Here is a 23,706-nt window from a genome sequence, read left to right as displayed (position 1 = left end):
TTATATTTGTTTAGTCCTGAGAGAGACAGAGCTGAGTAAGAAAATATTTAGCAACCTTAAGCTTCAAATATCTTTGACATCTGTCTGCATTTCACTGCTTAGGAACATTGATCAGAAGATAAGTCTTGTGAGGGTTAATGCTTGTTTCACACCATACTTAGTTTCTTGACTTAAATGGTGTATTTATCATTTTTCACTCATCTAGCCAGGTAGAGAGCTACAAAGGACTCAACAAGAAGATGACTCCCAGAGTTATTCCAGAGTGAAGTTCCGTGATTCTGTACGAAAAATCAGGTCGAAACCCCCGGTAAGAAATCCTGTCTTTTAAAATCATGCTTGCTTTAAATAATGCACAGTTTAAATCATGGTTTTTGTTGGTTTGTTTGTATTTTTCAAAAATATCCAATGGGAGATGACGATATGACAGGACATGACCTAACTAATGCCTACTGACATGGAGTATGTAAGAAAAAAGTATGAGAAATCTCTATTTTCAAAATCCTGGGCTGCTATCGTAATATATTTACGTGGTTGTGCTTGTGGGAGTATAAATAATGGCTGGCTCATAAAAAGGTAATTCATTAAAGACACTTATTAAAGGAGGCCACCAACTGCCTCTTGCGCTTATTAAAGCTCATTACCAGTAATCTCGTACCATCAAGGAAGGGCCTAAGCTTACGATGCCCAGAATGTGCCTGATGCCATTAGCATCAAGCCAGCTGACAGTGAACTATGAAGAGCTCATTGCAGCTTTTAAAATCTGAAACCCTGTTGCTCCTTAGGTTCTGCCTGGCTTCCCTTCCGCTGAAGAAGCCTATAACTTCTTCACTTTCAACTTTGATCCTGAACCTGAGGAATCAGAGGAAAAACCCAAAGCAAGAAATAGAGATGCAACCAATCAAGAGGAGGAGGAAGGAGAGGAAGAAGAGCCCCCTGTGCAAGAAGGAGTAAACAAAATGGTAGTTAATATTCTGATGGTAACGAGGAGACAGATGGCAGTGATGAAGAGGATGATGATGGTAGGCTAGCCAGGAGGAAAGTGGCTGAGGACAACTCTGCCACCACCACGTAGAACAGCTGCTCATTCGTGTCTTAGTTGAAAGCCATGCGAGTACTAAGTTCTTTCTAGTACTTTCTGTAGCCTTTGATTTCACCCCATAATTTGGGTAGAGAGGGCCTTGATTAAATCTGTCCATCTTTCTTTTGTGGGGGAAAAGAAAGGCAGAACAATGTAGCTTGCAGATTTGTCTTAGCAGACTCTACAGGATGATTAGTGTTCATTTCATATGCAAACTGTTGGCCTCCCATAGGCAAATGAAGCCTTGCTCTCTCCCCACAACCTTACAAGCAGGCAACCAAACTACAACTCAGATTCCATAATTGTGGGTGGTGTGTGAAAGATAGAAGAAAACATGCCAGTAAAACAACTGTGCTAAGGACTTGAATAGACGTCTCTCTAAAGACAATATACAAATGGCCAATAAGCACATGCAAAGATGCTTATTTGACTAGTCATTAGAGAAATGCAAATCAAAGCCACAATAAAATACCACTTTAGACAAATTAGAATGGCTATTATTGAAAAAAAAAGAAAAGAACAAGTATTGGCAAGAATGTGGAGAAATTGGACCCTTGTGCATTGCTAATAGGAATGTAAAGTGGTACAGCCACTGCGAACAGCACTATGGAGGTTCCTCAAAAATTTAAACATAGGACTACCATGTGCTCCAGCAACCCCATTTCTGGGTATATGCCCAGAAGAATTAAAAGCAGGGACTCCAACAGATACTTGTACACCTATGTTCATAAATGCATCATTCACAATAGCCAAAAGGTAGAAGCAACCCAAGTGTCCATGAATAGATTCAGAGATAAAATAGGGCACATACCTACAATGGAATATTATTCAGCATTAAGAAGGAAGGAAATTCTGACACATGCTACAACACAGATGAAACTTGAGGACATTATACTCAACGGAATAAGCCGGTTATAAAAAGGGCAAATATTGTGTCATTCCACTTGCATGAGGTACGTAGAGTTGTCCAATTCATGGAGACAGAAAGTAGAAGGGTGGTTCCCAGGCTCTGAGAGCGGGTAAGCATGAGGAGTTTGACTGTGTAATGGGACCTAGTTTTCATTGTGAAGATAAAAAACGTTCTGGACATTGATGGTAGTGATAATTGCACAACAATGTGAGTGTACTTAATGCCACAGAACTGTACACTTACAACGGACAAAATGGTAAATTTTATGTTACTTACATTTTACCACATTAAAGAAATGAAAAGGAAGACACTCCAGAATGTTTCAGAATTTGCACAGTTGGCCTAGTTCTATGCTTAACTTTTAATCACCTCCCTTGCAAAATGCCTCCCAGGAACGTAATTTCTTACCTAGGTCTCTGGAAGCTTGGGAATACGTCAGCTTGTTCTAGGATAATTGTTTTACAAATCAATGTTCAGCTCGTTCTGCCTCATAATCTCTCTGGAGGTTGCAGACAGGTGGCCAAGATGGCAGTCACCTGAAGGTTGGACTGAGTCGGGAAGTTTTCCTTCCAAGACACTCACTCATCTGCCCGGCATTACTGAGGGGAGGCCCCAGTTCAGACCTCCCCATAAAGCTGCTGAGTGTCCCTATGACGTGACAGCTGGTTTCCCCCAAAGCTAGTGACCTGAGAGAAAGCAAAACCTGGGGTCAGAAGCTACCCGGCCACACGTGTATTTTACTCACTGGCAGCAAGTCACCCACACGGAAAGGGAGAAGAATCAGGAGCCACCATTGGAAGGCAGGATGATCGACGAATTCGTGGGCTTCTACTTAAATCATAACTTCTCTCCAAAAGCCACTTCTCTTTCCTTTTGCATTTTCTCCCCTGGAATCTGTGTTCCTAGAACGGACCTCTTAAATCATACGTACTTCGAGTCCATGCTCTGGTCTAACCTGACGCTTTTTTGTATTTTCACACTCAAAGTGGATTCAGTCTTTCTGGTGGAAGTTTTAGATCATCTGCAGACCCCTTGACTAGCTCCCTTTTTCTGTCTTTTCTGCAATTTTTCTTAGTGTTTTTGCCTTTGCCCACCACGAAGCAGAGGTGGGGTGGAAGCAAGAAAAATCACACACTGAAATTATGGGTTTTTCCTCCTTTTCCTTGTTTGAGGTTTTTTGGCATTCTCCGCTTTCAGGTTATGCTGAGAGCTTGGTTACACTGTAGATTTACTTCTCCCTTCTTATTGTTTTGTATACTTGGGGAGGAAATACTAGGAGGCAGGTAGCTAGGCTGCCACCAGTGTCTTCCGTTATCTGCAAGTCTCCACAGGACTTTGAAAGATATTGCTCATAAATGGGCACCAGGCTTAACATTTAAAAAGAAGAAGGGAAAGGAGAAAAAGAAGAAGGAGAAAAAGAAGAGGGAAAAGCTGAAGAGGAAGAAAGAGAAAGAGAAGAAAAAATCAGAGAAGTTTGGGAAATAAACAACATTAACACACTCTATGCTTAGAATTTTTATATGCGCCATTTATTTTTATCCTCACAAAATCCAAAAAGGTAATCTCTATGAACACCCCCATTTTACCGCTGAGAAAATTAAGGACCAGAAGGGCAGCTAAGCTCCCTGAAGTCGCCAGGCAGCTGGGGCGAAGCTGGGATTCAAGCCCAGGCTGTCTGAGCAGAGCGGGAACCTCTACCCTTGGTGCCTTTGCAATGGGGGGGGGAGGGGGTGTGGCGGTGCCAGGGGGCAGCTTAGGATGCTACGTAACCCACGCTCTTTAAATAAATGTCACTAAATAGGTACCCTCTGAGGAGGCCAGAGGTAGTGAGGTTTCAATTGCTCCACTCAGCATGTTTCTTCTGACTTCAGCCCATTGTGATTTGGACATTTTCCAAGTACGTGGATCAGTGAAAAACAAAGAAAATCCACTTGGTAAATATGAAAGGCCATGTAGTTTTACACTTTCATTAAAAAAAAAAAAAGATAAACAAAAGGGGAAAGATAACTTTAGGGTATACTGTTTGATGAGTTTAATTTCTTTAATTATTTTTTCTACGTAAACCCATCATCTTAGCACAATTTTTTTTCTTATTTTGTAACATGATGCAGGATGAAGAAGAGATGCTTAATGATAAAGATGCCGAGGACTTCCTATTGGGCTTAGACCACGCGGCTGGGGATTTCGTGGCAGTTGGACCTGCAGACTATGAAAGCGCCCATGCTCGGCTGCAGGAGAAAGAAATCCTTTTCGTACCCAGCAGGCGGACAGGTACTGGCTCTTTCTATCTTCCGGCTCAACTGCATTTTCTTTCAAATGAAATGACTGGTGTCTAAGGTGCCCAATTGCCACCACTGATCCCAATTTCTAATCTGATTTAATCCAAACATAAATTCAGACAAAAAATGTAGAACATGGATAAATATCTATTCAACCACCACTTACTGACGCAGGAGACATCTCAGGATGCCATGGGAGCCCCTTCATCACATCAGTGACAAGTGCTGAAGGCTGAGCGGATATGAGACTCGGAGATTCAGGCGAGGAAAAGGCACAGCTGTTTCATACTCTACTCACGCCCAATATTCTAGAACACTTCTGTGCCCAGAGGTGTGCGTTTTTACCTACAACAACCAATTCTCCAACACCAATTGTGTGTCCTACAATTCCATTCTGACACAGTCTACCAGGGGTTAGCGCAGAACTCACAAAGGGCTCAGTCCCTCAAGACTTCCTGCTACTTCAGATGCCAACAGCGAGCCGCGAGTTCCCAGGTTACACACATTTCTACTCAACTTTGCTACAAACCAGGCGTTCCCATGACTCCCTCTTCAGGTTCCATAATTTGATATAACACTCCATAGAACTCAAGGAAACACTTAGATTTACTAGTTAATTACATAATAAAGGATATGATAGAGAATACAGGTAAAGAGATGCATAGGGCAAGGTATGTGGGAAGGGCCATGGAGCTTCCAGCCCACACTAGGCACACCACCCTCCCAGGGCCTCACCACACCAGCTCTCCCAACCACTTCAGTTAGGATTTGTAAGGAGGCTTCATTATGTAGACATGATGGAGTAAATCACTGCCACTGGTGACTCATTCAGTGTCTAGTCCCTGTGTCCCTCTCCTCTCCCAGAGGTGGGAGTGGAAGGAGGGTGATGCTGAAAGTCTCAACCCTCTACTCACACCGGTTGGTTCCCCTGGCCACCAGCACCCATCCTGACTCTTCAGGAGTCATCTCGTTAGCATACAAAAGCATAGACAGTTATCACTTTGGAGATTCCCAGGGTCTGAGGAGCTGAGTGCCAGAAGGCAGGCTGGTGGAGAGTCCTCACCATGGGGAAACGGCCAGGGGACTAGAGCGGGACCATTTGACTAACTCCTACTTACTACTCCTTGCTTCCTTTCTGCCCTGGGTTTCCCTTTGCTCTTTGCTCCCCCTGGACTTTCCTCTCCTCCTAGTGCCCCTGAGGGAATCTCCCCAGTTAGCAGTTCACCCTTAAAATGGCAGGGCAGCCTCAGTCCTGTAAAAGAGCCCCATCAGGCTGGGAAAGGGCCTGCACTCTCCTCACTTGGAGTTGGATTTCTTTTCATCTGTCTTGTTCTACCTGAGTTCCACTTAAATGCTGAGCCAAGGAGAAGTTATTGTTTGGTTTTGAATCACGTATGTTCAAAGTATTAGAATGTGTTGGCCATCCCAAGTTCCTTGTAAAGTAGGTAGCTCGCAATAATGCCCAATGGTTATTACTTTCCAATACTCATAATAGCAGCAGTGAATACATTCTGTGCACGTACTCCAAGTACTCTTTTCAGCACTTAATGTATATCCACTTATGTGGCCCCGCACCAGAGCTGGAGAGGTGTTGCTTTTCATGCCCACTTTACAGATAAAGAAGTAGAAACTCAGAGAAATTGGAGAATTGGCCCAAGGCCATAAAGCTAGTAAAGTGAGGGAGGCGGGTTTCTCATCTAGGTGGCCCGCTCCAGCGGCCACACACCTAGCACAATGCATCCTGATGCTTCCTGGGCGTACAGAGCAATGCATCGGCAGCAGCCTTGCCCAAGGAGGAGCTATGTCACTTGTGTTTTTGCTCAGAGGACTCACTGTTAGGCCTCTTCCTGGAGCCACCTGGGTTGGGATAGAGGTTAGACTCCCACCTGGCTGAAACTAGGAGTTGGCGGGGGCTGAGGAAGAGGCTGAGGACGTCCTGGCTGCACTGAGGCTGCTCTGCGGGATCGGAGCACAGCTCCGTCTTCCGCCTTGCTCTGACCTGGAGGGAGGGCCCTGTGAGGAGCTGACCCCATGGCCAAGCCAACAGGTCTTGGGGAGACACACAGACCCAGTCTCCCTTCATGAGAGAGTTCCTCCATTCTCAGGGGCCTCGGCTAAAGACGGGAGGAAGTGAAACTACCCTATAAGATGACGCTAGGCGTGCATTTTTATTCTGAGCCTGGAGGAAATCCTATGAGTGAAGTGACTGGCACCTGGCAAGGGATCAAAAATGATCCCTTGTTACTGTTGCTGGTGTTACTGTTTAGAGAGTGGTTTCCCAAAGCAGAGTGTGATCACCCTAGGGACGGAGGAAGAAAACACCAGGACTCTACTTACACGTATTTTGAATCTCATCCTTCCCTAATTTAATTTTGTACACACGATAGTGCATGCATAATAAATAAACACCCTGCATTGGGCCAGTACCCCAAAAATGTTCTGATGAAACATTTTGAAGACCACTGGATTAGTGATGTCTAGACACATAAATGGAGGGGTGGGAAAGAAAAAAATGAGTAAAACAATAGCTTGCCCCACGTTTTCTAAGGACTCAGAGATAAGTTTCTCTAGGAATACTGACATTAGTTGATTTTTGTGGGTGTGTCCAAATGGCCACACACAGAAAAATTAGCAGATTCAGGGATCTGGAGTGGTTTCGAGTAAGATGATCATGAAACAAAAACGAGTCTCCATCTTCAATCGTTAATTCCCAGATTGCATGCCGCCCTCACAGGTCAGCATCTGCCAGCTTCTCCTCTACCTCTCCCCTCCCTCCCTCTGCCACCCCAGCAGGCCCAGTGTTCCTTTAGAGATGAACATCTGCTCACATCCCTCCCCAGCGAGGAGCCCTCAGTGATCCCACCCCGTGAACAGACCCCAGCTCCGCTGTGCCCTGGCTTTCCCTCCTCCCCACCGAGAGCGTCCAGACACTGCCCATGACGCTGCACCAGGCATTCTGGTGTTTCCCTATTCCAGATGGCCCACTCCTTAGTACCCGCCATCCCTTTGCGCAAATACACTTCCTTGGCCGGTCACCGTGGGCCACCTTCCTCCTCAGCCTTCAGGCGTCAGTGCAAATGCACGGCCCTGAGGAAAGGCTTTCCTCACTGCTCTATCTCAGGTTTATTCCCTCCTGGCCCCGCGTTGCCATCCCACATACATTTTCTTCGCCGCACTGACCATTCCCAGAAACGATCTTCAGACCTTCGTTGAGCTCTGCTGCCTGTCACTCACCCCCCGGACTGCACAGCCGCTCCGCGTGCCTGGCACAGGGACGCTCCGGGCACAGACCCGTTCTGGGAATGAAGCAGGGAGGGAACGAATGAGCTGGTGGTCAGGCTTTCTCAAACGTGCTTTCCAATTTACAGAGCGTCTCCTCCTAAGTTACCTCACTGAATGCCCCCGAGAACCCGGTGAACGGGTCCCATCATTCCTTTTGTACAGAGCAGCTCAAAGAAGTGCCTGCCCCCAATCCCGTCCCCTTCCGAGCAGTCGAGCTGCTCCTTTGACTCCAATGTCACACTCCTCCGTCTGTCAGGCCGGCAACTTGGGTCCTGAATTATCGCATCATTCGGCAACAGGATGTTGCACGGAAACACATCCCTCTTAGTTCTGCTTCCAGAAATTAATTCGGAAGGTGTGCGTTTACCAAGAACGGAAATGCACCCTCCGGCGGTTGTTTTAATTCACCCAATCGCGGCTGGGAAGGTTAGGTCGGCACTAATGGCGCTGTGTTTGTTTATGAACTATCTAGTGCCTACCTATAAAAAGCTTCCTGAGAACGTGCAGCCCAGATTCCTGGAGGACGAAGGCCTGTACATCGGAGCAAGACCGGAAGTGCCGCGCGCCACTCAGAACACGGTGGAGAACAGGCTGCTGGTGCAGGACCCCGTAAGCGCACAGCCCGTCCCCAGGGCCCGCCTGGCCTGGACCGGTTCTTTTTCCTGATGGGGCAGTCACTGCGCCACTGAAACCCTTTCCTCTTGAGGGTGTCTGCACACAGTGACTCGCTCTTTTTTTTTTTTTTTTTGTCTCTCAGTATATTTAGTGAACCTCAAACAGCACAAGCTCTCCACTGCTCCACTGCTCCAAACCCATCTTCTGCTAGCTGGATTTGGGCTTCTGCTAGATCAGATATTGGCAACGTTTTCCCAATTCACAGAAGTGTTTAATGGTCCAAAGACAGAATGTTCTCGGTTGTTTTTCTCCTGTGCTTTTTTTTCCCCTTAAATTTTTAATGAATAGAAAATAAATGTTTTTGTAAGCATTCATTCCAGCTTTTTCTTAAGCTTTTCTTGGAGTGGGGGTATATCTTAAATTAATTATGGGAGCATTAGTGAAGACTCAATTTCTAATGGAAACAGAGACTTGAGAAGATCTGTTGGGAAAGGGGGACGGTCCGCGAGATGTGTATGTTTACATGGAAGTTCCCAACGTCTATTTTGTAAACCATATTCTGTCCAATTAGAAGAAAACATTGTCCTTCCCTCTGCTTGATCCCCAGGGGAGAAAATGGTTCGGCGATGATGGCAGAATCCTAGCACTGCCAAACCCCATCAAGCCGTTTCCTTCACGACCACCAGTGTTGGCCCAGGAGCGAGACATGAAGGTGGAACTGGAAACCCTGTATAAAAAGGTAAAACCCCCCTCCCCATTTTTAATACATGAATTTGCTTGTAAGTGCTTTGCTTCTTGAATAGCTTGGAATGCTGTACTTGTAATGTTCTTCTTTGGTTTTATTTTTAAAATAATTCACTATCTTACACATAAAGAACAAACAGCAGGCATATTTATAAGAGTGATCCTACTGTGCTCACCTCATCCTGTCTTAAGCCACGGAGTGGTTTCCCAGGCAGGAATGACTAAGTCATCTTCTTTATTTGCAAATCCAGAGTAGTTGCCCTTAGTTTTCTTTTCTTTCCATCATCTTACATGTGCTGCAGGATTACTTCCCACTTACTGTGGCTTTATTATGTAACTGGAGGTTTTCTATCCCTGCAAATCCTTCCTGTTGTATTTCCCAAAGCTCTGGTATCGGGCTGCTCGATTTGAATCCGGGCTCTGCCACTCCTTGGGCGAACTTGGCCCTCAATCTCTCTTTGCTGCAATGTCTTCATCTGTAAAGTGGACATAATAATAGCTCTATCTGTAGGATTGTTGGGCAGATTGGTTGAGACAATCCAGGTAAGTGCTTAGAACAGCTCAGTCAGTGCTACACAGGCCGGTGGTCCACCTTCCTGTTTAATTATATTATTTATTATTTGTGCTTTCCTGCAGTGTTGAGCAAGCATAACCTCCTTCAGAATCCTGTATAATTATACACTTTTAACATTTCAACACTGATAAAGTAACACAGAAGGAGGGGATATAATGATCATTCTATAAAGTGGGTGATGAACAGAGAAAAAACACAGGCGCAAGTCAGAGAATGAGAGTGGAGTCAGGTGTACTGCCAACTAGTCTGTGGCTTTGGGCGGGTCCCCTATACCTCTCTGGACCTGTTTCCTTAATTAAAAAATAAGAATAATAATAATCTTCTCTACCTCATAGGATCATTGTGAGTACTGAGATGATGTTCTCATATGCCCTTTTTTTAAATTCTGAATTTCTATAAAATGCTGTCATTACAGACGAGTATTAACAAGTGGCTACTTAGTGCACAAATGTGATCCTGGTAGTAGATTCACAAAACAAGCACAAACCTAGGTCTTAGCCCATGAGGGATTTATCATCTATTTGCTCACATGACAAAGATATATCACATAATTAGAGATCGAGGCAGTATCAATTTATGCACCTATCTCGTAATCCATCGGTCTATCTCTTCATCTATCCATCCATTTCAGCATAGAACACAAATAATGAAACCCTATATTATGGATTAAAATTAGAAAATAGCAGAGTAATTACTATGGAGAGTAGGCTATTGAGGGAGTCAATTAATCTTATTCGTCTCCTTGAGAAGTTCTGAACTAACTGGGAGATGCAGAGGTCAGTGAGGGCTACAGACATCAGCTGCACTGAGGGTAGAACTGGACGGCAGAATACCACTTGGAACCAAGACCAGATGGGCTTCCTGCTCCATCTCCCCCGAGTTATGTTCCCTGTCTAGACACAAGCTGAGCAGCTAGAGAACTGCCCCCAATGAACTCACCACAGGGGAGCCAGTGAGCAGACTCTCCAGGACAGAGCTAAGAAGGGATAGCCAAAGGCCACAGGTTACTTTGTCCAGCAGGGGACCTGGACTTGGGCTCCATCTAACTCATCAATTAGATACATTCTTCCTTCTTTCTTGGGAAGCAGTCAGGGGGGATGGGAGAGCGGGGAGAGAAGCACAGAGGGTTCCCTTCCGATACTTGTAAGAGGGGAGATGTTCCTCTCGTGTGGGCAGAAATAAGGAAGTAGGGGAAGAGAATAGTTCCACTAGGGGCACTTTTTGTCCACCATCAAAAGAAGTTAGAGAAGGGAGAAATCCTAAGAGGCCGAAGCCTTCCAAGGTCATTTCTTAGAGGGTTAGACTTTGAACATGGCAAAGAATGAAGCGTGTGTTGGAGTGCATAAGAAAGAAGCATAGGGGTTTAAATTCAAGGGAGGCGACATTACACCCATCTCTTTGTTTCTCTGCATCAAGTTACCTATTCAGTTCACTGCTGACCTGTATAGCCGTATTTTTTTTAATGTGGTTATGACACTTTCCAGTCATTTGAAACACAATGCATTTCTTTCAGAATTAATGTTTTTACATTTTTAAAAAATTTACTAAGTTGTACCTTTTCCTTCATCTATTCCGGTCTGTCTGATGTCAAAACCCATGTTTTTTTCCACTTGTCCGTGGTCCAAGTCTTTAAAAGGGTATCTTTAAGAAACAACTTTAAGTGTATATGGCCTATATTTTTAGCCTTATGTCCAAACATATCTTCTATCGAGGAGTTCTGACATAATGCAGGAGCAGAGAACTAAATTGGCAGAGATTATCTTATTCATAATTGTTAATCCATCTTCTTTCTCCCTCCTCTACTACCATGAAAGTGACTCAAGTGCAAAGACTCGGTTTTATCCTTCTTCTAACCCTAGCACTTAGCAGGAAGCCTGGCACATAGGAACACCACAATACAAGTATGAATTGAACATCTTTAAAATGATTTCACTGAGCAGAATACATCTGGAAGAAATTCCTTCTTTTCTAGTCCTCTTCTCAGCTATCTCTCCTGCAAATCAGTAGCTTTCCTAGGGCCTAGTTTAATCCTGGCACCCAAGTTACAGAAAACCAAGTCATGTGCTAGGTCAGGAATTAGCAATTTCTTGGGCTCTTAATGGAGCCTTGAGGAATTTATGCTCCAGAGCTGTCAGGACAGATGCTAACCAAACCCAGCAGGGTTGACTGGAGCCCCTCCCCAATTAGAGCCAAGCCCAGTTGTTCTTCGGTTAAACATACTAGACTGCCAATTCCGATGATGAACTGTATTAGCTAACGTAGGAGCTTTATTTAGAAGGGGGCTGGAATTCAGCCCTACTTCGTTGAACATATTCTTTAATTACAAAGGAGGGGCAAAAAAGTAGTTCTTAAAAGTGAACTATCCTACTGTTCTTAAACTGAGATCCTCTTTTAGAGACCCGAAAGTTAAAGAAATGCAAAAACAGATTTGATATTGTAAAAAGAACAAAACTAATCCTCAAATGAGAAAGAATGTGATTTAAAACCTCTTAAGAAGGAACGAATCCAAAACTAAAAAATAAAAATGCCAAGTGGGACATGGCAGGTAAAACATAAAAAACTATAAAATGCCATTTGTCTAATTGTGACAGCAAAGTAGAGTTGTTGAAAGCAGTCCAAAAAGCTTCCTTCCTTTCCTCTTGCTTTCCTTCCATTTTATTCTTTCCATCTTTAATTAAAAGTCTACTATATTCTTGCTAAACTCTGGGAATAAAGAGGTATCAACATTCAAACTTGACCATAGACAGACTTTGTCCCTACTGTGGGGAGATGAAACTGTCATCAAGTGTTAAAGGCACTGATTGTAAGTCAGAATGGCATTCTCAGGGACAAATGTGTAGGGGCCTCCCCTTTTCAAAACTGCTTACCGATTTGAGGAATTTATCATGATTCCAACCTCTTTGTTAGTTACCACTTGATAAAATTATCACTTCCCCCTTCCACTCTTCTCACCAGTTTTTCACAGAAGCATTGCTCACCACCCATTACAAGCACTGCATTACTCAGCATTCTCTGAGCTGCAAATGACAGAATTCCAATGCAAACTTGGTGGCTTACAAAACTGGGAAGGATCTGGAGATAAATCATTAAGTTGTCGGAGGGCGGTTAGAAACCAGGGCATCAAGGGCTGGGACCAGGAACTTGATGCTGGCAGGTCTCTCTCCAGCTCTCTTTTCTCTGGTTCTCTGTGAATACTGACTGGCCTCATTCTCTCCTATTGCATGTAGGCCAGAATTCTCCGTGTGTTAGGGTCCATGACCCTTGATAACCTAAGCTTAGCAACTCCTAAGTAAACTCTGTATTTGTCCTCAGAGGTCATGTTATTACAAGGACAAGCTGGTCAGTTGTAAGGGAGACTCAGCTCATGCTCACCCAGCTCATGTCTTAGAGACATGCCCAGGAGATGGAGAATGAGAGATCTTCCCAGGGAAGACCAGAACAAAGGCTATAGAATCTAAGGCAGGCTTTGGGCCGGATTCAGGCTTTGCTGTTATTATTTTCCCAGGGCAATTATAGACAGTTGTATTATAATCCCACCAGTGATTATTCTTTTTCTGTACAACTTAAAAAAAATATCTCTCCATTGGCATGCCTCTCTGCACATGCTGAGAACATCAGCAGATAATCCACGTGCACCACTTCTGATAGTTCTGGTTTTCAGTTTTCAGTTGAAGACTGAAGAATCAAATCAATTTCAAACTTAAAATAATATGCCCTGTAAATGTTATTTATTCTTGGGAGACATTGTTGCTACTGTTTTCATGACTGTTCTCAGTCTATAAAAAAGGACAACAGATATAACAAAAAGAAAGACAAGGAACCAGGGCTCTTTCTCCCTAATAGGAAGAGAGTTGTGGTCTTTTGAGTCCTGGAAGCTCTTTTTACTTGGTTGAGCTGAGCTGAAGGCAGAGACCACCAGCAATCCTTTGAACTTGGGGAAGCAGACGCAAAGTATAGGTGACCTAGGTAATATTTCAAGTACTTAGAACCATGCTACCAACGTTACTCACTCACACCAAGAGGCGTACAAGATGGAACCTGAGAGCCACACCCTGGGTGATCTCATAACGCTGTGGGAAAGGAAAGGCAAGGCAAGAACCAGCAGGAGCAAAGCAATCAGAGAGGAATTTTCCACTGAGTCTATGGGATGATGTTTATCTGTACCTGTCTTTGGGAGGTGGGAATTTTTAAATGAATCCAGGTAGTCTGGCTGGTCATAGGACACATAATGACCCCATGCAAATTAAAAATGTTTAACATGCGTGCAGCTTATAATTGAATACTTTTACCCGAATGAAAGAGAAAAGAAACGGGCTGTCATGTTGCAGTCTGACGTGTAAGGATATGAATGACCAGTGACTTTCATGAGGAACCAAATACCGGTGGAATATCATGTGTGTCGGGGTGGCCATTCTGCCCTAGAAATCCAAATGGAGCTTCAGCTCATAATATTTTGAAGGTACTGAGACATAGTCAATCCATTCCTCTTGAAGCCCACTGTATTTGTAAACACATCCCGGTTTTACAAGGAGATTTTTAAAAATAAAAAGTCTGTAGATCTTCTCATCAAAGACAGACAATGTTATTTTATAGGAAAAAACTTGCTGTTTTATTAAAATAAATGCAGGATACACTCTATTGGAGTCCTACAGGAAATCATAAGTGCCAAATATATTTTAATAGTCTACTAATCGGGGAGGTGGGGGGAGTATGAAATTAAATGGCTAAAAAAGAATAGACTCATATATTTTTATTTGTCAATACCAGTACAAAGCAAGCAACAACACATCGACACCAATTTACTGGTAAGTTAAGACTCAAGAATATCCTGTAAATGCAAATATTGATACTATTTCAATGACTAATGCAAATACTGGTTCTATCTCAATGACAAATGCAAATACTGACACTATTTCGATGACTAATAGTAACTGAAAAGCAGATCACACTATATAACAAATGTGAGTACATTTCTGTACATACATACTTGTACACACACACACACACAAGCTGGACCACCCTTTTCTGTTCTTAATCTGATCGGGCAGAATGTTGGAATCTAATAATCCTAGGATTCTACGGTCTGGAGTCCACACCTCCTGTTCCAAGCCTTCCTGTACACACCCAGGCTTTATACTTTTTGCCTCATGTTATAAAGATCAGACCTCCATCTTCCCTCTAAATCGGTAGCTGCTTGAAGACAGGACCCACTAATTGTAGACGTCCATTCATCTTTGTGGAATAAATGAGATGACATATGCAAAGTGCTTTGTATGATGCCTCGTGACCTACAAAATGCTAAGTGAATCTTTTTTCCTCAGCTTTCTGTTTCCAGAGATGAAGAAATAGAGGCATAGAGAAGTGCAACGATCTGCCCAAGACTCCAGAGCAGGTTAGAGTTAGAACCAGAGCTAGCACCCAAGGATTCTGGCCCCAATTCAGCATCTTTACATGACGCTATGAGGAAGAATTAAATTAAGAGATTACTAGACATGTTACCCACAGTATGAAGAATAGAAGCTTCAATCTGTCTAGAGTTTTTGCAACTTCCACTTAACCTCATAACTTGTCAACAATACACTTGTGTTACATAATTCTATATTATCGTTTTCCAACTCACATAAATAGCTTCCAGAATCTCCCCTCAGCAAAAAGGGAGGCTGGAGTGATGTGTCTCGAAGCCCACTTCCCAGTTAGACTCAGTGTCTACAATGGAAATGAAGACACAAAATCCAAAAGTCTCTTCTCCACGTTGGAGCCACCCAACCTCAGAAACTAGATTCCCACAAAAGCAGTAGTGATTGATGTACAGTATCTTGAAGATTTTATGGAATAAAAACAAAGAAATATTTATCAGACACACAATACACCAAGCGATCCAAGAAAGTCCCAATGGATATTTCTATTCCTATTTTCTACACACTCAGCTGCTCCACCTCCCTCTTCCTCTGTTACTTTGTACGTGGGGAGTACATCTATGATCCAAATAATGATCAGTTTGAACTAGAATCTATGTTTCTCTCATTAAAAGAATTCCAAGCTCAACAGCTACAAAACCCAAGATTTCAAGAATGACAAAGATTAGGAGAAAATCTAAAAGATTTCAAAACAAAGTTGAAATGGTTTCTTTCCTAACTCCTGGTCATTCATTGCACTTTTCAAGTATTTGGAAATGAACAGGCCCATAAAACCTCCAGGAAATAGTGAAGGGAGCATCCTCCTCCTGGCTTGACCAGGATAGGAGGTATTTTGTATCTGACTGTCTTCCTATTGCTCATTACATCATTACCTAGTGAGACCTTTAACTGTTTCCCCCCTACACTCTGCTCTCTTTGGCAGGCGGTCAGATATGTGCACAGAAGTAAGCATATGATTGGATCTGGAGACTCTCCTGGAAATTTCCAACTGGACATTGATATTTCAGGGTTAATCTTCACTCACCATCCCTGCTTTAGCCGAGAGCATGTTTTGGCAGCCAAGCTGGCCCAGTTATATGACCAGTACCTTGCAAGACGCCAGAGAAGCAAGGCAACATTTCTTACTGATAAGGTACACACTTCCACGCTTCTTATTGGCAGGGCTGGTTCTTCTGATGAGCCTGAACAACAGAATACCTCCAGCAGAAAATGCTCCTGTGCCTCTTTCACACAGTCCATCTATCTGGGATGCATGACATGTTGTCCTACCTAGAGGCAAAATGGAAGGGTGTGACGATGTACTAACACATGCAAAATCAGTGGCACACACTTGGCTTAAAGAGAAAGATTTGTGTATATTGCACAAGTGACCTCACCCACCAGGAGTGGGGAGGAGATGGAAGAAGGTACATGGAAGAAGGTACGTGTCCTGCTTATGGGATCTCAGATGCTGAGACTATCCATGGCATAAGAGTATCTCTGTCCTTAGAAATTTTCTAATTTTTATATGTAATTTCCCATAACATAGTAGCTAAACACAAGTCAGTTGTTTCAACTGATGCTCAAAGAAATGGCTATCCATTCTGGATTTATTTCCAATGTAATACTAGTCCATGGTATTTTCACAGGCAATTTTGACTATAGGCAATTTTAGTCTTATACCCTAACTTTAAAACATCCTGCGATAAGAAATAAAGATACCATCTTTTATGAACCTATAATTTTATAATCTCTTCACATTATAAGAAAATCATTGTGTGTCTGGGACCCAGAGATCCACTTTTCGCCTTGAAAGAAAACTTGTTCCTGAGATATACACAAAAGTAACATTTCTCATGAGTAGCTTGGTCATCAGGGCCACAGAACAAGGATGGACACACACTGTTCTTTAGTATTCCTTTTTTTTTTTTTTTTTTTAAGAATAGAAGAAATAGCTCTCTGTCAAAATTCATTTTGGTGAAAGCCTGGAGACTGCTGGATGCTTGAACTCCCATTCAGATTGCTAGCATCATTTTGCCCCGGAGAAGTGGCTGGGTCTGGGCACATAGCTTGCAGTAGGGAATAGAGTGTTTAACTCAAAACTTGAATCCGTATCTTTTTAAGCTTCAAGCGCTAAGAAATGCTGTTCAGACAGGATTTGATCCAGCAAAAACTCATATAACCCAAAAAGCCATCAAGGAGTACAAATCTGAAATTCGGTGAGTAAAGGCTGTAGTTGTAACTTCTGCTTTCTTTTTTTTCCTTCTGTTTGATGTATACTTGCTGAGAGTTTATCAGTTTTTCTGAATGCACTGAATACATGTGAAATTCCCCCAAGTGAAGTAAGGAGCTATACCATCATATTAACACCACATTCGAAGTCCAGTATGAGAGAATGAGGATGCAGGATGTTGTAACTCAGACACTCTGCTGGTGGAAATAAATATTGCTACAGCCACCACTTGAGGGAGCAGCCTGGCCACAGACAAAGTGTTGAAATGCCGTCACCTAGGTACCCAGCAAGCAGGCCCACTTCAGACGTGTGTACTCTTAAGCAGCCATGTGCACATGGACGTGTGTGCAAGGACTTCATAGCATCATTTACAAAAAACTAGAAACAACCCCATACCAGTGAACACATCTACTAGAGTCTTACGCGGAATGTCTATACCACAGTTAAAACATGACTGAATTAGGTCTGCATGTATCGATATGGATAAAACAATGTTGAATTTTAAAATCCAGGTGTAAGATGATACATGTAAGATGATGCATGATATACTTTACTAAACTGAAACAGTACCTGACACAGTACTCATTTATCCTAGGTACACGCTCATGTAATACATAGGGACAGAAAAGACACATGCCAGCGAGTAAATGACAGAGCCAGGATTTAAACCTGGGTTGTCTGGTTCCAACATCTTTGCCCTTACCCACAGTGCTTTACTGCTCCTCAAGAAGAATGCTTCTTATTCTAGTCCACTGCTTTCTTGCTTTTCCAAGGTCTTCAGAGGGTCCCAAATCTTGGCCACCCGACCACTAAGTGGCTGTCATCTTCTGCCATCTTCGTTTTCCACAGCCACCAGTTGAATGATTATGTGCTTCTCTGTGCCATCTCCACAGACGAAGGCATCACAAGTACAACCTCCAACTCAAGCCTTCTTTCTGGAGTTCAGGAGGTGCTCATCCAGAAACGCTGCCTCTGGTTTCCTAAGACACCCCCTTAGGCAAATCTCACCTTGTACGTTATAGTCATTTGACTATATGCTATAATCATTTGTGTCTGTCTCCTGAGCTAAACTCCCCGAGGACAGAGATGCCTCCTGTCTCCTAGACACTTATGAATCCTGCTGGCATTTGCTCAAGAGAAAAAAAAAGTCTAATTAATTAATTACATAATAGAGTAGCTTTGGGTTCTGGATTTGGCTATCCGTTGTAGAGAGAGCTTAAAGTAAGGCAGTAAATAATTGCCAAACACTTTAAATAATAATGAAAAATAAAAATGAAAGCATTTTCCAAGGATGGCTCTTCAAATCAAGCTAACGTCTTATTAATCTAATTCACGCTGAAAACTCCTCAAGGCATGCAGTACATTACTTTGTCTCCTAACGGCAGATCCTGTGATTTGTGTTAGCACCGACAGACATAAATATATCTGTTGTTAACTGGAACAGCAGCTTGCTCCCCTATGTTTACAATAATTTAGTCCAGGAGAACTGCGTTTACTGGGCCCTTTATTTTTATAGCTTCAAAGGTGGCTGTTTGTTAAGGGTGCATATTATTAATAAGAATTGTAAAAGGTAATTTAATTTAATGAAGTCAGCTTCACCTAGGAAGAAAAAAAAAAAGAAAAGAACCTCTCCAAACAGATCAGCACCCTTTTGTTCTCATATTTGCATTCATATTTTTGATTTTCTAGTACTCGAGAAATATTGTCGCTGTTAAACTAAATACACAATCCACTATAGCATTATTAGCTTTTTAAAATTTGCAAACACACTTAAATAAATTATATATGTATATCCATGTTTTATATCTTATAGGCAAACAAGAAAACTGCGTGACGCTGAACAAGAAAAAGATCGAATATTGCTTAAGACCATCATAAAAGTTTGGAAAGAAATGAAGTCCCTTCGAGAGTTCCAGAGGTTTACAAATACACCCTTGAAACTTGTCTTGAGAAAGTAGGTCCTTTTCAAAAATTGTTTTATTGGGCTATATCATACGTAGAGAAAAATGTATCAAACATAAATACAGTTTAAAAAATTATTCCAAAAAAATATAAATGAATAACCCTGTAACCACTCCTCAGGTTAAGGAAAAGAACATTATCCGTATCAGGCAGCCCCCATGTTCCTAACCCAACTACATCCTCCTCCATCCCAGATGTAACCATTTTTTGGACTTTTATGATCAGTGTTTGCCATCTATGTGTAATCCCTAAGGATACATAGTTTAATATTGCCGTATTTGACTTTTCCATAAATGAAAGTATATTGTATGGATTCTTTAGTGAATACACACTTTTTTCTTTTCTTTAATACTATGTGAGATTTATCTGCTTTATGGCACATAGCTGTAGTTAATTTTCTTTGTCTTATTAATTCTTCATTATACGAATATTACAAAATTTGTCCATTTTACTGTTGATGGACATGTGAGTTGATTCCATTTTTCAACTGTTCCCGTTTTTCACTTTTGTAGACATTTTTGTACATGTCTTTTAGAGTACATGTGCCTCCGTTTTCCAGAAATATACCTGGAAGTGAAATTGTTAAGTCTTAGGGGATGTGTTTCTCCAAATATTTACATGCTGATTCCAACATTTTTCTAGAGTTGTTGTGCTAATTTATACTTTCACTAGTGTTCCCATAGGTCTGTATTACCCATATCATCCTTATCACCTGGTGCTGTCAAATCTTAACATTGTACCAAGCTGATGATATGTCTTAATTTATATTTCCCATACATGAGATGGCCATCTTGATGTCCTCTTTTATGAGGAAGTGTCTGTTCAAGGCTTTTGTCAATTTTTGAACTGGATTTCACCAGGCTTTGATACACAGTGAAGAGCACAGTTATCACAGCAAAACCAAGTTCTGTATATTAATTCAAGAGTGTCTCTGTTGGTTTTTGTCCCTTCCTGATTGTTTCTTCAGAATAAGTTGTTGTGCCTGTATAACTACAAGAAAAGTGATAAATGTGGGCAATGATCTGATAAATTGCCTTGAAAACAGTGGTATTTTAGCCAAAGGTATCGCAAATTGTGATGGGGTTGGTGACCATCATACGACTGAGAAAACACCCCACATTTTCCAGGACAAATACAAACGTGCTTTATAAGGGCTGGGACCTTGTCACCACTGGATTTCTGGTCCCCAACAGAGCACCTGCCACTTTGTATCTGCTCAGTTAATATTAGTTAATAAAAAAACAAATTCAAATAGTCTCTCCCACAGAAACCATGGATGTCTCGCAGAAATTCCAGTGTTTCTGCTTCTAAATCCCATCTCCCATGCTACGCCTCCCACCCAAACTAGAACATAAATATTTACCACATTGTTTTCACCTTGCTTCCTTTCTTAAGTTTAGGATAATCTAAAATTTGTAGGAAATTTACCCTTCAGGTCCCCTCTAGGTTGCAAACTTCCTTTTTGGGACACTTAACACCCCTTTCCCCCCATAAGTGCTATCTCCTCAATTCTTTTGGAGTGCCCTCTATTCACATCCTGGGTTCATCTAGCCACCTTATGATACAGCATAGTTTCTTTCCTGCAAAAGTATCCAAACTGCACCCAGCTTTTTCATGTTTCTGCATGACAAGGAGAATAGTGAATGGTGCTTTATATCAGTGATGGAACTAAATTTTGAGCCAGATTTTCCCCAATGTTTATAAATTTCAGGTGCCACTGTGCTCCCAAAGTGATTTCTTCAGTAGAATCCTAGAAATCAGTAAGAGGACTGTTAATTGCTAAACCACCGGCCACACGTGTACATAGCAAATATTTGTCAGCTCTAGACACTTGACTAAGTTTGTCTAAAAGGGACAGGAAACTTTAAGAGGCCAGACTGCATTGACCTGACTTGACCACACTAGGAGATAAGCACAGGCAATGAGTTGCAACAGCCCCAAAGTGCTGGGTGTGATGTGTTGGGTGTGATGTTTGTTGGGTGTGATGTGTTGGGTGTGAAGTGTTGGGGGTGATGTGTTGGGTGTGATGTATTGGGTGTGATGTATTGGGTGTGATATGTTGGGTGTGAAGTGTTGGGGGTGATGTGTTGGGTGTGATGTGTTTGTTGGGTGCGATGTGTTGGGTGTGAAGTGTTGGGGGTGATGTATTGGGAGTATGTCTGGGTGTGATGTGTTGGGCGTGATGTTTCTGAGTGTGATGTGTTGGATGTGATGTGTTGGGCAGGCATGTTGGCCACCCAACTCCTGGAGGCACACTGCCCGTTAACATAGAAAGGGCTCTGCACAGATGAGCAATAAGGGAACTTTTACATTTGTTTAATCTTGGGCTGTTTTGATTTGGCCCCAGAACCTTTCTGTAGGGCATCTCACAGAACTGGTGTCCCACAGAACACACTTTTGGAAACACTGTTTTGGGTTGGGCTGATGCCCGGGTGGAGTGTTGGCAGAATCATCAAAGGAAAACTCAAATTATCAATGCAGAGTAAAAAAAAAATTTGACTCAGGGACTTGGTAGCAACAATTATAGTGAAGTGGTACCTCAGAGACTTGAAGAATTAATAAAGTAACTACAATAAAACTTCTACCACTCTCGGCTGAAAACCTACGGGCACCATGCCAGTATGCCATCTGGGTCATTTAACTCAGGGTGGCATTTTTGCTTAATGCTAAGTATATTGGGCTCATATTTCAGCCCCTCCACTCACCAACTGTGTGTTCTTGGGCAAGTTATTTAACCTCTCTGGACCTCAGTCTCGTGTATAATATGTGGATGACAACAGCCTCTGCCTCACAGGGTGGTAAGCTAACATGTGCAGAGCTTTTAGAAGAGGACCCACCACAAAGCAAGCCTGATACAGGTATTTGCTGTTATTATTAGTCTATTATTTAATTTCAAGAAATAACGAAGGTATTATAAATTATTTTAAAGGGAAAAAGTGGACCAGAAAGCAGACGAAGAAGCATATGAAGCAGAAATTCAAGCTGAAATAAGTGAATTGTTGGAAGAGCACTTGGAAGAGTACGAACAGAAGATGGAAGAATACAGAACTGCGTATCAGCAGTGGAAAGCCTGGAAGAAAGCCCAAGTTTGTACACAGTCACTCACCCCTGAGCAGGGCTGACCTTGGGGAAGAGAAGGGTCTGGGAGGACTGCCAATGAGACAGGAGGAGGGCTGGCAGACTGGGGTGCCCTGCTGGCTCTGCTCTGTCTCCCTCCCTGCCCCCGCGCTAGGGGACAAAGGAACGAGGGAATGAACCAGCTACTACACATGTTTAAAAAGCCACCGAGCTAGCTGAAACCAGAGCAGTTTTTTCCATAGATAGTTCTCTGGTATCACTCTGTGGCCATTTGAGTGAACAAACACGTAGTAACACAGTAATCACTCATGTATGTCAAGCATTTACATGCATTATCCCATTGAATGGAGGGCATTGATGTTCCTGAGTCTCCCTCAGAAAACTACGTAACTTTGTGCACATGACACTGAAAAATTGACTCCAAGAGCAATAGTAATAGGTCACAGTGTCCTGCATTGCCAGTTGTGCTCACAGCCTTACTTTGATTTCAAGATGTGTCCTTGGCCTTCAGAACAGATATTAATGGTGAGACAAATAGCTAACATTTTTTAAGCCCTTTCTAGGGGCCAGATACTGTGATAAGTGCTTTACAAGCATTACCCCATTTCAACAGCACTGGGGGGAATTTCCTACGATTGTCCCCATTTTGTAGATGAGAAAACTGAGGCGGGGAGAGGTCAGGTGGTTTAATAACCTGCCTGAGTACACACAGCTGCCAGAGGTGGAGCTGGGTTTGCAGCACGTCTGTCTGATTCTGAAGACTGTGCTCTTCAGTGAAATTCCAAAATTCCTGTTTGTCATAAGTTTTCCTCTTACGTAACAGAGAGCCAAGAAGAAGAAAAAGAAACAAGCAGTGGAAGAGCATCTGGATGAGGAGGTAGAGGAGCCATATCCAGGGGAAGACCCTGTGAAACCCATTCCCCCAGAGCCCACTGACCGGACAGCGGTGGAGCAACAGGTGCGGGAGAGAGCAGCCCAGGGCAGGAAGAAGCCCGGGGAACCCACGCTGGTCCCAGAGCTGAGTCTGGCAGGGAGCGTGACGCCCAACGACCAGTGTCCCAGGTGAGATTGACATGTGACACACAGACTTACACGTACACATGCACACACATACTCACACACTGTGTAGAGTGTTTAGGTTGAAATTGCATAAACTATCCCCGACACTAAGTTAGCTATTTTCAAGCCACAAGTAGCACACCACATAATTTTGTAATGAACATTCAAAATATATGATTACACAGAATGTTTTCTTCCATTCTCATTGAGAAATAAGTGACATATGTCACTGTATAAGTTTAAGGTATGCAGCATGGTGGCTTGATTTACATATACAGGTAACCCCCATGTAACACGGCACTTCTATAACACGTTTCACTCTAACATGGTTTGAGAATTAGAGAAATCACCAAACAACACGGAGCGTAATAAGAGTTTTTAAGAGCAAAAACTATCTCATTCGAAATTAGGGAAATCCCCGAACAACATGGAACGTAATAAAAGCTTTTAAGAGCAAAAGGTATCTCATTTGAAATTTTTCATTCGAGCGTGGATG

The 23,706-nt window shown here is 42.6% G+C and overlaps 1 protein-coding gene across 9 annotated transcripts in view; it reads left to right on the top strand.

Annotated features, from left to right (window-relative positions):
- CC2D2A (coiled-coil and C2 domain containing 2A) overlaps positions 1 to 23,706 on the top strand; it is a 112,504-nt gene that overhangs the window by 29,088 nt on the left and 59,710 nt on the right. For 7 of the 9 annotated variants that reach the window (XM_074321527.2, XM_019740860.3, XM_074321533.2 and 4 more), the window contains 10 exons: positions 206 to 307; positions 783 to 959; positions 4,100 to 4,259; positions 8,022 to 8,158; positions 8,772 to 8,903; positions 15,822 to 16,031; positions 17,003 to 17,097; positions 18,925 to 19,065; positions 22,003 to 22,159; positions 22,975 to 23,213. In XM_074321527.2, coding sequence (XP_074177628.2) covers positions 206 to 307; positions 783 to 959; positions 4,100 to 4,259; positions 8,022 to 8,158; positions 8,772 to 8,903; positions 15,822 to 16,031; positions 17,003 to 17,097; positions 18,925 to 19,065; positions 22,003 to 22,159; positions 22,975 to 23,213 — 1,550 coding nt within the window. Of the gene's footprint in view, positions 1 to 205; positions 308 to 782; positions 960 to 3,803; positions 3,923 to 4,099; positions 4,260 to 8,021; positions 8,159 to 8,771; positions 8,904 to 15,821; positions 16,032 to 17,002; positions 17,098 to 18,924; positions 19,066 to 22,002; positions 22,160 to 22,974; positions 23,214 to 23,706 lie in introns of those variants that run through there. The other 2 variants (XM_074321540.2, XM_088792804.1) reach the window with 2 other exon arrangements.

Source organism: Rhinolophus sinicus, chromosome 1 (assembly GCF_057876585.1).
Source record: "Rhinolophus sinicus isolate RSI-liver-muscle chromosome 1, RSI-T2T, whole genome shotgun sequence".
In the NCBI taxonomy this organism is placed as follows: domain Eukaryota; kingdom Metazoa; phylum Chordata; class Mammalia; order Chiroptera; family Rhinolophidae; genus Rhinolophus; species Rhinolophus sinicus.
This window is presented reverse-complemented; position numbering and strand designations above follow the sequence as displayed.